We start from the raw sequence: 14001 nt of genomic DNA, 5'->3' as shown, positions 1-14001 counted from the left end.
AAACATTGTGCTTTGCATGTTATGCTAAAAATGCAACAATTGACAAATAAATAGCTATTTATTTATTATTGCACATAATTTCTGCTAAAAAATACTTTATGTGCCTGTGAATAAGAGGGAAAAAAAGTACAGAGAACACATTCCAGTCTCATTTGGTTTGGTACCAATTGGATTCATGGATACATGTATTATTATGTGTATGCCTACATATAGATGTTATATTTAACACAAACATATATATTATTTACTTACAGATTAAAGAAATGCTTATTTGTTTATAAATAGTTGTAAAAGCACTAAGATTGTTGATTAATAGTCATGTATTCAATACCAAAGGCGTTTCCTTTGGTTGTAGGCCCAGTGATTCTCATTTTTGCCCATTCCTGTGGTGCGTTATCGGAATTAAAGTCATGGGATGAAGTTTGTGAATGTGATGTTTCTTTTACTGCATTTTATGCTACAGCTCCCTCATGTGGTTCTACAAAAAAGACCTTAAACTGTAGGCAAGCTTTTCTTTTTCTTTTCTGATCCAGGAACAAAGAACATTTATTGATTATGTAGTGATCTTTAAATGGTGCTTGAATGGTGGATAGATAGATGGATAGATAGATAGATAGATAGATAGATAGATAGATAGATAGATAGATAGATAGATAGATAGATAGATAGATAGATAGATAGATAGATAGATAGATAGATAGATAGATAGATAGATAGATAGATAGATAGATTATAACAAATAACACAGTTCTGTAGTTTACTATGATATATGAATACTATAATGTAATAATACCACTGTTTACTGTTGTAAATCCTAAATTACAGAATTTATTAATACCAATTTACTAAGGTCTTTAGCTAATACTACAGTATTCTGGAGCATTCATTAACAAAAAAAAAACTGTTGTACTACAATTACTTTACTTTAGTATAATTCAAAAGCAATTACTATACATTACTTTAGTATTTTATTTGTGGGTATACATCATTTAAAAAAGATTAATAAATAGTTTATGACCAAACTATTATCCAAAGAAGATCGTTTAAAAAACTGCTAGCCGCTAGAGTGAATGTGTACTCGGTTCGTCAAGTCATTTTATCGCAACACCAAAGAGCATACAAGTGTAAGTTCTTTGGTTACAACATGAACCAGGCACGTGGTAAAAGCTGTTTAACCTTTTAGTTGTAGAGGACCTTTACCACGGGTTGACTTGAGGAGGGTTATGTGAACTTGCTAGCTGATGTGGGATGGAAATTAAAGAAGACAAACAGCTCTTTCACCCTATCAGAATGAACGGCGCATCACTCACGTCAGAGACATCCAATGGGGACTCGGAAAACGGAAATGGGCGTGGAAAACAGGCGTGTTCGTCATGCAACTTACGCTCCACTAGAAAGATGTGAGGGCATGAAGCTAACGCACGAGGATAAAAGTAAGATAAATGTAACGTTAGGAATACAAAAATTTGTGTATCTATTATAAAATATCAGGTTTGACACGTGGTTGAAAACATTAGTGTTGTAAGCGTTGATTTACATACAGTTTGCTCGCGGTCGCATGTCATAAAAGATATGCTAGCTAGGTTAATCAGTAGATCTGTTATTCGTTTACGTCAAGCTGTTTATGTAGAAGATGACTACTAAATCGCCTTATAACATGAGCCGGCAATACGTTAAGTGATATTATTCAGCCTATTATTCAGTCCATATGCGTCGCAGCTGTTCATTAAAACCTGTCGTGTCATATTTTGCAAGATAACAGCTAGTGCATGTCAACTTGACATTGGGTTGCACTTGTTTATGGGTCCAGTTACCACATGGGAATTGATCTGTATAACAAAGCGTTGTTTTAGGCTAATTTGAGGCCCTTTAAAGTGCTTTTCAACGTCTAATCTAGATATCATCGATCCTTGGGTCTAGAAAAAAAAATGTTCCCTTCCGTCCAGCATCGCCCAGTGTGCAGCATAGGGGCCAGAGCTGTCCGACTGCAAAGTATAAGCAGTTTTAGTAATAGTGGTGCAAAAAGTTGTAAATCGTTTAGGTTTTCGTGGCTGGGTGAGCGCGTCGGCCTGCTGATAACATGGCTTCAGAAAGCAGGAAGGGGAACCAACAAACTGGCCTCCGACAACAAGAAGGAGAAACTATTGTCTATATTCGCAAACCATTGTAGTTTTGTAACAGGCCAGAGGCTTAGAAGGGCCTTTCAGATAGGAGAGCTGTACTCAAACCTGTACTCTGAGAGAACCAGGTGGACACTCGTGGGCAGCATATGGCGGCGCCTGCAAAGCAAACACGCCCCTACTGGAAAACTCGTCGCGGCTCTGGCTGGAGTCTTCATGTGGGAAGACGAGAAGATTCGAGATGATGAGTTGAGAAGGTAATAACCCCCTCTCCTCTGGGATGTTTTATACCTCTTGAATGTTATATGGGATGATGTGTGTCCCTTTTTGCAACACAATAGATACTGTTTCTTTCTATCATGTTTCTAAAGTGTCTTTGACACTAAATGTAGCATTTATGAGCAAATGTGGCAGATGAGAGAACCACCTATTTAGTAACCAACGGGAAACGCACTCTAGCTGTCAGAATCTTTATTCAAAATTCCATTCTGGACTTTATTTGAGCTTCTTTTCTATTATCCGTCAGTTTTTCTGTCTCTAGATAAGCTCCCAAAAGTAGCCTGCACTAAAGTGTTAGTTCAGCCAAATTAAAAATATAAATAATGATTACTCACCCTCATGTCAATCCAAACCATTTGAAAGAGTTAATTCATCTTCAGAACACAAATATTTTGGGTGAAATCTGAGAGCTCCCTCATCCTCCATATACAGCAAGATTCCTGAATTCTTCAATGTCGATGAAAATGGCAAAAAATATTTTAAAGAGTTTAGAAAAATATTATAATTCAAACAGCCCTTATGCCTTTATTGGTTTAATCAGAATATTATCAAGCAACGAGGAAACTTCTGTATGCCCAAAAAAAGTGACTTCATTCAACAGCCTTTTTTCCCTCAGTGTCAGTATAGGATGCGCTTTCACAAAATCGCTGTATGTTCATGTATATTTTGGATGGCCTTTGAAAGAGTCTGGAATTTGGATTTTATCTTAAATTTCTTAATTGTGTTGTGAAGATGATCAAGGGAGTTGGGGTTGGACATAGGGGCATTGGGGCGTTGGGGCATTTTTTGGTTAACCAACCATGCCAGAAAATGCTAGCATTCATATCAGCGAGGTAAACATGCTATCAGTATTTTACAACAAGCTATATTCCTCTTAACACTTACTAGCAATGTTTAAAAAAACATTAGCAGCATACGTAACATTTTAAAATCTAGCTAGCAGTGAGTTAAAACATGTCACCAATGTGCTAATACTAACTGACAATTCTAGCACTTTCAAGATATTTGCAACGCGTTGAAACATGTTGGTGTTTCTAATCAAGAAATCCATCTATTAGAGTTTCCTTCTTTGTCTGATAAACTACATTGGCCTATTATTTATACAGCAACTTTAAATGATCTTGCCAAACTTTCATAAGCCAAAATCAGAGTTCAGAACTTTTTTCTAAATATAGATATTTACTGATACATCTAAATAAGATGTTTTCTTCATTCGTTTTGTTATGTTATGCATAAAGCAGCTTGTAATGTCTTTAGGTGTGCATGGGAGCTTCAGGCAGTGGAGTCGGTGAGGAGCCAGGATGTGAGCCCGAAGGTGGCTACACATGTGGATCAGGGCTGGGAGGTGGTCATGGAGAAGAAAAATTTCAGAGTATGGCGGAGACCAGTCGAGGGCAGTCATCTTTTTGAATACAGAGGTCTGTCCTAAATAGTGAAATTACATGTCATTGTGTTATTTAATTTGTAAAATACACATTGAAAAATCATCAAAATTATTTTTGTCAAATCTTTATAACTGTAATTTAACAGCTTGAATGGTCATTGTTTTACAGTGTTTGGTTCCTATACAGACGTCACCCCTCGGCAGTTCTTCAATGTACAGGTAATGAAGTAAAATGTCTTGACTGTGCACTTCCAGTTTCCATCCATAGCTTTATGCATTTCAGATGTAACCTGCCCTGATCTTCATTTATCAGTGCTGATGATGATACATCTTGGCATGTGCTTGTGGTTGCTATCTGCTTGTGGCATTTAGATGTTGTATTTAGACTCTCTCAAATGTTTCCCTTCACTCCAGTTGGACACTGAGTACAGGAAGAAGTGGGATGCACTGGTTATCAGGCTGGACGTGGTGGACCGGGACGTCAACACAGGCACTGAGGTCGTTCACTGGGCTACACATTTTCCAGTAAGCTCTGAATGATATTTTCCATTACGTTCTGTCATAATTAGGGAATAGTGTGATATTTATAGTCTATCATAGTATCATTATTGTTGTTTTTACATTGTGCAAGCTGGTATTACCGAGTACCGAATTACTGCCTCATTAAACTTATTAGAAAGACCTTATAATTAAAGTTAGAAAAGCAGAAAACATCTTTCTGTATCACTTTTAAATGTTATTCATTTATTGGCAATATAAACATTTTTAAGTTTATACATTTAAAGATAGACTGTGCTGTTTTCCTGGTTTTCAGCACGTGAGCACAAAGGATTTTATTAAACTAATTAAACAAATAAGCAGTTGTCATTTTGAGTAAGTCGCATTTTCATGATAATATTTGAGTATGTGCGACGAACAATCATCCACGTCCAAAAAAACAAACAAAAATAAGATAACCATGTTACATTAATTCTATGTGTGAACTTTGTATAGAGAAACAGTTTAGGGGTATTTTTGAGATACCAAGAGTTTAAAATAGCGTCACATCAAAATACTATTTATGTCCACTAAGACAAATAGAGATGCAGTATGCTGTCATGTCGGCTTAGGACATTTAAAGGCCAACTTGAACAAATGGAAGTACAGAGTAAGGAAGGCTTTGAGGGATGCTGGGAAAGTATATTTGAATCAAAAGAGGAGAACAAAAACCAGGGAAAAAAGCCACTGAAAGAGGTGAGCTTTTCTAATCAAACAACAATATTTAGCAATGATGTATGTCTGTATTTTATGTATTTGTTTTTTTTATTATTATTATTAATACTTTATTCTTATTGCTCGTAAAAGTCTGAGCATTGTACATTGTTCATACTGTATTTTCAGTTTTTTAATAATGATATTAATAATAATAACCTCAAAAGAAATGCTTCATATTAACCTGAAGTTTCTGTTGCTTTGTTAAAACTAAGATAAAGGAATCAGATCTTTAAAAGTGGAGTTACACTGTTATTCAACACTAACTGGACATGCAGCGTTTTTCCACATTTGAGACATATTAATATTTAATACAAATCAAGTATAATAAAATGTTTATAATCCAAATTAAAAAATCTTATTTCTTAAAATTTGTTAAAATATGGACTTGTATGGTTTTTCATCTCAAGGCCTCACTTATCTTTGCTTTGCCCACAAAAATTAGTACCAGTCAAAGCTGGAGCAGAATGTTTGCGCATCTCAGAGCAGTATTACCGTGTTTTGTTTCTGAATGAATCTGGGCTGAGATGAATTAACTTGAGCGTAATCTACTACTAGTTGACAGAAGATTTACAAGCCTTTAAGCTTAATCTTCTTTCTGTCATGGTTCATCAATCTGTTCTGGGTTCATTCAAATTGTCTACCAATTGCTTGACATGGATGCCTGGATGAAAAAATCATTATAGGTTGTTAAACCTAAATGTTTAGTTCACCCAAAAATAAAAATACTGTCATCATTATGAGTTTCTTTATTTGTTGAACACAAAAGATATTTTGAAAAAAAAACTGGAAACCTGTACCAATTGACTCTCACAGAATGTTTTTCTTACTATGGAAGTCAATGCTTAAAGGATTCCAGCTTTCTTAAAAATATTCTGTTTTGTGATCAACCGAAAAAAGAAACAAGTATAGGGTGAGTAAATTAAAATGTTTGGGTGAACAAAGTGTGCAAACTAGTAGCTTTAAAGACCTTATGTAAGCATGCAAATGAAGTGGTTTAAGTAAAGGTTTACATAAAATGGTACTTCTGTGCAAATATTAGCATGAAACGAAATGACTGAAGTTCAGCAGTCAAAGTTCATTAATCATCCTAACTTTGGTGTTTGGGTTTGATAAGTTTAATTCATTTTATTCTGTTTGTATCATAAATATTTTTTATTAATTCACTTGACTATTCTATATATATATATATATATATATATATATATATATATATATATATATATATATATATATATATATATATAATAGATCAAATATTTAAGCAGTAACATTGAATTATTAGTAAATTAAAGAATATCTATTTTATATTTGGATATAGCTCTTATTGTGATTTGAATTTAGCATTATTACTTCAGTCTTTAACGTCACATAAATCTTTAGAAATCACTTAAATATGTTATTTTGCTGCAAAAGGAATAAATCTCTTCAATATCAGTGTTGAAAACAGTTGTTACTTAATGTGTAAATGACCATGAATTATTATAAAGCACTTTTGTAAAGCATTTATTAAAATTATAAGTCATTTACAATAAGAGTGCCCAATCTCAGTGCTGAAGGGCTGGTGTCCTGCGAACTTTAGTTCCAACCCCAGTCAGACTCACCTAATCAAGCTCTAAAGCTGCGGCCACACTGGACTTTTCGTCCCGTAGACTTTCATTCATATGCACATGAATGCATCAGACCGCAAACACAGGCTCGTGTGACAAGTTTCACAGTTGGCTGCGTTGCAAAGTTCAAGCTTGGAGAACTCTGACCTGCAAAATCACATAAAGTGACTTTTAGAGACAAATCGAAGATCAAAACATGACCTCTCTAGACAGCAATGTAAAATATGGACCAATCGTTCACTTTTTTAAATGTCTAATCATCTTTGTTTAATCCCGCCCCTTTTCACAGCACCGTACGACAGAATTTCGCACATTCAATGTCTAGTGTGATCGCCTCATAACTAGGTATTGAGGCAAGTTCGAGCTAAAATCTGCAGCACACCGGCCCTCCAGGACCGAGTTTGGGCACCCCTGATTTACAATATTGTAACGTTAGAAATGTCCTTACTGTCACTTTTAATCATTTTATGTGCCCTTGTTGATTAAAAGTTAAATTTATACTTTAATATTACCTCAAAGTTTACTCTTGAGTGTAAAGTGTATGACATGTGACCAATAAGCTCCCATAATCAAACGAAACAGATATAAATAATAAAAGTTCAAGGGACTATGAGGGTTCAAATTAGTGTCTTTTTTGAAGGTAACGCTAGGAATGTGGATATTTGAGTTTCCAGTAACATATGAAATACATTAGTCATCAAGTTTTCCGTTTAATTCCGCATGTCTGTTAATGTGTACACTTTTGTTGAATCACAGGTATGTCCTAATTATGCTGACCTTTTCTGTCTAGTATCCCATGTACTCCAGGGATTATGTCTATGTGCGTCGATATCAAGTCGACCTAGAGAACAACTTGATGATCTTAGTCTCAAGGTAAGTGCTGTTGCCAGTTTGTTGTTCACTATTTGTTTATAAGCATGTTGTCTGGTTTTGGTATTTCCCTTATATTAATGTGGTGGTCAGTCAGCTTTGTGTTTATAATGTGCACTGTAATGTGTGTTTAGTTTTATAAGTTATTTATTTATTTTTAAATCATTACTTTTTACTTTATTTTACACCATTGGTTTTTATTCTCTTAAAAGCAGTCTGTTGACTTCCTTGTACAGTGAAGCCCTTTCCTCAGAATTACACAATGGGTTTTCATTAGTCAGCTGGCTCTCTGTGTTGTGATTGGCCAATTACCAAGTGCATCATGCCTAGGCTTGGGGTTTATGTAAATTTTATGGGTGATGTCACAAATCCAGGAAGTAGCTCCTTACTGGCTTCATTGCACATTTTACAGATACCTTACTGTCTAATGTTAAAAAAGTGAATTCACAGACCCCTTTAAATGTGCTTTGCTCTCCACTCAGAGCTGTGAAACACCCCTGTGTCCCGGAGACCCAGGAGTTTGTCCGAGTGCATTCATACCAGTCAAAGATGGTCATCCGGCCACACCGCTCATTTGATGAGGTGAGAGCTGGGAATCTCCTGTGGGTTGTTCTGTCTGCGGTTAGTCTGAGTATACATACTTAAGCTAGTTATCTTGTCTTAACAGAATGGCTTTGACTACCTGCTGACTTACAGCGATGACCCCCAGACAGTCTTCCCTCGCTACTGTGTCAGCTGGATGGTGTCCAGTGGTAAGCCATCCGTTATACACTCTATCTTTCTGTCGTGTGCCCCAATTATTAAGAGTTTTTTTTTTCAATGGGCTGTATGAAGGGTTAAAAATAAAAAAAATTGCCACACATTAAAGAGTTGATTGGGAATTATTGAGCATTTATAAATATTCTTACTAATCATGCACATTTGAATTTTAACATTTTTTTTGAAGAATATGCTCAAAGATTTAGGGTTGGTATAAATATTTGTGCCTTATTTTTGTTTGATCTAGATGATATTCTGGTTCATACACACTTGCTGGCCACTTTATGCTGTACACCTTACTAGTTCTAGGTTGGACCCCCCAGTTATTTTCAGAGTTGCTTTAATCTTTTGTGGCATATATTTGACAAGGTGCTAAAAACATTCCTCAGAGATTTTGGTCCATTTTGACATGATAGCATCATGCAGTTGCTGCTGATTTGTCGGCTGCACATCCATGATGCCAATCTCCCATTCCACCACATCCCAAATGTGCTCTATTGGATTGAGCTCTGGTGACTGTGGAAGCCATTTGAGTACAGTGAACTCAATGTCATGTTCAAGAAACAAGTCTCAGATGATTCTCGCTTTGACATGGCACGTTATCCTGCTGGAAGTAGCCATCAGAAGATGGGTACACTGTGGTTAAAGAGATAGACTTGGTTCGCAACAATACTCAGGCAGGCTGTGGCATTGACATCATGCTCAGTTGGTACTAATGGGCCCAAAGTGTGCCAAGACAATATCCCTCACATCATTACACCACCAACCCAAACCGCTGATACGAGGCAGGATAGATCCATGCTTTTAAGTTGTTGATGCCAAATTCTCAACCAATCATCCAAATGTTGCAGCAGATGTCGAGAATATTCTATTGTCCAATTTTGGTGAGCCTGTGTGAATTGTAGCCTCGGTTTCCTGTTCTTAGCTGGCAGGAGTGGCACCCGGTGTGGTCTTCTGCTGCTGTAGCTCATCTGCTTTAAGGTTGGACGTGTTGTGCACTCAGAAATGCTTTGCTGCATACCTCTGTTATACAGTAACATAGTTACTGTTGCCTTTCTCTCAGCTCAAACCAGGCTGGCCATTCTACTCTGACCTCTGGCATCAAAAGGGATTTGCGCTGACAGAACTGGATTTTTTTTTTCTTTTTCAGACCATTCTCGGTAAAATCTAGAATTGGTCAGTAGTTTCTGAAGTACCCAGACCAGCAACAACCATGCCACGTTTAAAGTCACCTAAATCCCCTTTCTTCCTTATTCTGCTGCTCGGTCGGATAGGTGTACCTAGTAAAGTGGCCATTGAATATATTTTTTTTGTTTTGTTTTTTTAGATTTTTAGTAAAGAAATAAACTGCACTGACACTGAGGTGCTCACGGTGACCCTATTCAAGTCTCAAGGTCATTTGCTGATCATTTCCCTCTCTCTTTGCTCCCCACACTGAGATCTGCCCTTTCTGCAGCTGCTTTTTCATGACACCTGTTCACTTCCATTTCACCCCCCACCCCTCTCTCTCTCTCTCTCTCTCTCTCTCTCCCACAGGGATGCCAGATTTCCTGGAGAAGCTTCACACTGCTGCTCTCAGAGCTAAAAACATGGACGTCAGTGTGCACGACTATGTCAATGTTGTAAAACCTTCTCAACCCTCCCAAGAACAACGACTAGGAGCTGAAAACACTCACACTGCAGGCCCAAGTCAGATCTACGCCTGAGCTAAAATGGCCCACAACAGGACAGTTTTGCTTACCGGGTCATTATTTGTAGCCACAAAGAAATCAGAAGCATTTATTCCCGAGGTTTCATCATTGCCATATGAACGTTCCTGCAGTAGCTGTCATACCGCACGCTCACATCTTTTATTTTTGTGCTGTTAGTTTGCTTCCTCTTTCTGTAGAGGGCATCTAAGCTAAACTGCTGAGATGAGCCAAAATATTGCCGTTTATTAATTGCAGATTCTCCTGCCAAAGCAGTATTTCACTCTCATTTCTTTACATCATCAGAATCGATTGTGCAAACGCCCTTCCAGCTTCAAGTTCAGGAAGTTGTTTGCAGTTTAAACTGTGATGAACTGCTCCTCATTTACCGTGTGAATGTTCACTGCCAGCAAAAAGCCAAGCAGCCTTCACAGGATCACCGAAAAACCTCTTCTGGAAATGAGAGAGAGGTTAGTCTTACGCCAACCGCAACATCCTCATCAACAGGCTCAGCTTGCGTTTTATAGGGCTGTTAATTCTTAAACTACGCTCAACTCCTGCGAATGTAAGAACTGGCGGAATTAACATCGAAAAGAAAAAAAGGAGAGGATATAAATGGGATTTTGCGCAGGTACAAACAATTCTGTTCTGTTTTTTTGAGATTGGAACTCAAGTTTAATGGGATTGTCTGTATTATACATGTTTATATGTCAAATAAGTGGATTAATGCAGTCAAACTTGCCTAAAAAACTCACCAAAATATGAAAATCTGCTGTTAATCCTTTTTTTGCTCTCAGGCTCTTCAATTTGACTTTCTTCGGCAGAACATTAGGGATTGTTTTCAGCTGAAACTACAGTCCTTGCTGATTCATAAAATGCAAGTCAATGGCTGCAAGCACTTTAATAGTTACTAAATATTTATCTGCAGATCATGATGATAGATTGCAGTCTGTGCAAGAAACTGTTCATCTGAAAACCTTCTTTAGTGCTCAGCATATTAAAAACATAAGTCTTCTGCATTTCGGAAGACCTGAGGGTGAGCAAATTACGAGCAAATTTTCATTTTTGGGCAAACCATCACTTTAATGCAACATTCTAACCTGATCCAGGTCTCCGTCCCATCCTTAGAGCATTCACTCTTTATTTCTCATGTCACACACCAGGGAGGTTACTGATACTTCAGTATTTTTAGGAAATGCAAAAGTTTGTGCGTGTCAACCTTTGATTCGCTTGGTTTCTTTGTTAGAACATTATAAATGAAAGCAGATCTAGTCTATCTGGTGGTCAGGATTTATATGGTGGCTGTCTCCTTATGCTTTTCCATAATATCCAGATGTCCGGTATTTCAGGTAGGATGGCACTTGATAAAGGCTTGAGTCTTTCATGCAGGGTACTAGATTTGCATAGGAATTGCTGCACTTGGAATATGAAAGGTCCCAAAGATTAAGTTGATTATGACATTCATGTAACAGACCATGTGACTTGATGCTTTTGAATATCTAAAGTTGTAAAAAAAAAACATCAGTGTCTTGTTCACTCCTATTTTTGTTAATTATTAATTCCCTTTTTGTTTGTAGTATGTCTTTTCTTTAGTTTAGTTGTAATATTGTTATGCCATTCTGCTGAGAAAAGCTTAAATGTGTTAGTAAATGTTTAAAACCTAGAAATTACTGCCCTGTTTACATCAGTTTCAGTGAAAGGGAGAGGGGTTTTGAAGTACAAAAGGGGTTATTGACTACAAACTGCTCTGTTATGGATGATAATCATAGTTTTCTATGATTATTTCAACCTCAGTTGCTTGTTGTCGATTACCACAGTAAATCATTTCAGTTTTCATATTTATGACTCAGTTTAAAAATTAAAATTGCATGTCAAATTTGTTTTATTTTGAATTATCCAGGTACTAGCTGAAATGATAAAGCATAACTACACTTATACAAATAACTTTGATACCCCGCCAAACATAACAGCGTTTATTTTTAGGTGACACTTTTCTGGCACTTGTGAAATGGTTAAGCACATTTGATGTTTTCAGTCATCATGTTCAAGTCTCAGATATTCATTAGTGCACTCAAGAGTGTTTTCTTTGTGTTTAACAAACACTCACCTTTTTCTGATTTGAGTCAAAGCATTGAGTCCTGTAATAAAACAACTCATGTTCAGTTTAATGCACTTGATCTTTTTCACTGTTTTCTAATATCTGAACTAGAACTGTTCTATTGTAACCTCAAAAGAAAAAGTGTTGAATGAGTGAGAGATGCCAGAAGCATGAGGGTTTTATTGTGGTTGTATCAAGACCATGATCTACCTAATTCATTAACTGGTGACAATAAAATGATTTGAAATACTTTGAGAGTCGTTTGATTAAAACTTTTTTGAAGACATGTCACATAATCATCATATATGGATGCACCTGAGAACAAAAGTAGGTAAGTAGATTTTGGTCCCAAAGTTCTGTGGATGAAAATGCTTTGTTAATGCCAGAGGTCAGAAAAAATTTATCAGACCGGTTCAACCTAGCAGAAAGACAACGCTAACTTGACCAAGTTCACCAGAAGAGCATGTTTGAACAACACATTAAACCTTAAACAAGCTGATCTGCAGCTGCAGATGGGAAAAAAAAGAGCTCACCAGAGATACTTGTGTCAGCTTTAAGCCTGATTTATACTTCTGCGTGGAGTGATCAGTGTACCTTAAACATTTTCGACCATTTATACATGTGCGTTGTGCCTGCTCTTCTGGCAATAGCACCTCCAAAACACTAGCAGGCAGTGAAGTTTTAATGGTCTACTGTGTTTTATGTTTGCATTAGAAATGCGTGAAATTCACGAATTACCATGTTTGTAAACATTCAAGATGCGCGCAGCGTGGTTGCAGAAAAAAGCAGGAACACTAGCATTTACGGTGAGAGAATGACATCCGATGCGATACAGGTTGTTGTCTTAGAAATAAGTTATATTGATTACATATATATATATATATATATATATATATATATATATATATATATATATATATATATATAATGCGTTCAGCGTATTATAACAGCTTGTCACCCAGTGATAAGCACAGTAATTCGGCAAAATTTGTTCAAGTGAGCGGCATTTATCTGACAGGTCTATCTGCGATAGCACCCTCACAATGAATACTGGATAAGACGAAATGTCCACGCATCCAGCCCTAAATACACAATCTCATTGAAACTCCAAGTGATTTTACAAGAGAAAAGTTAAAGGTCTACAAGTCTTTGGATGCCAACAATTTAGTTCTGTGTAGTCATGTACAAGAAATAATGTTCCATGATTACCAGATTCAAAACTTTGTAATGCTAAAAACCAAGGTTCTGCCTAGCCAAAGACAAGGAAAGAAGACGGAGCTATACAAGGCCTAGGTAATCGTCAACAAGCAAAACAACTGCATTCTGACAGCGAAATGCACTTGTGTTAATTAAACTGTCCGCAGTTTAATTACCCATATTTAACTGTTTTTGCTGAAATCATTGCTGCAATCAAAAACGAGTAATGTGTATGATTCAGCATAGCGTGAACTTACCAGATATGAAATGAGAACTGAAGAGTCCAGAATTTCCAATTAGGGTGTCACTTCATTCAGCTTCCTTTTAGCCAAAGACGTCTGCAGTTGGCATTAAAAGCATTGAATTTGGCATCCTACCGCACAACACAACATGTTTCCTATTGCAACCGGTCTCTTTTTGCAACCGGGAACCCATGAAAGAGGCAGGAACGCATGGGATATTTAACTACTTTAATAATAAAGTAATCTCCATGGGGCTACTCTGATTGTCTTGTTAATTTTCGAAGGACTTGTTAAACCCTCCAGACACCGGCCTCACTCTGCTCCCACAGTTCGTGGACCAGCCCACATTAGTCATCACTATCAACCTGACCAATCACATATCTTGCACTCCACATTGTCACAATAGTTTGTTTTTACTTTTAAGAGGTGTGCATCATGATCGGTGTCAGGCTATCCTGAATGGTATGCAATGGTATGCGGGCTAAAGTTAGCCCTTGGTAACC

General features: G+C 36.9%; 1 protein-coding gene across 1 annotated transcript; it reads left to right on the top strand.

Annotated features, from left to right (window-relative positions):
* Positions 1-1373: 1373 nt before the first annotated feature.
* stard7 (StAR related lipid transfer domain containing 7) lies at positions 1374-12309 on the top strand. The gene is made up of 8 exons (XM_087270424.1): positions 1374-2377; positions 3657-3817; positions 3953-4002; positions 4198-4308; positions 7435-7517; positions 7997-8096; positions 8182-8266; positions 9810-12309. The coding sequence occupies exons 1-8, from the start codon at positions 1929-1931 to the stop codon at positions 9977-9979; spliced, it is 1209 nt and encodes a 402-aa protein (XP_087126550.1). The 5' UTR covers positions 1374-1928; the 3' UTR covers positions 9980-12309.
* Positions 12310-14001: the final 1692 nt, after the last annotated feature.

Source organism: Danio rerio, chromosome 10 (assembly GCF_052040795.2).
Source record: "Danio rerio strain M-AB ecotype USA chromosome 10, GRCz13ab, whole genome shotgun sequence".
In the NCBI taxonomy this organism is placed as follows: domain Eukaryota; kingdom Metazoa; phylum Chordata; class Actinopteri; order Cypriniformes; family Danionidae; genus Danio; species Danio rerio.
This window is presented reverse-complemented; position numbering and strand designations above follow the sequence as displayed.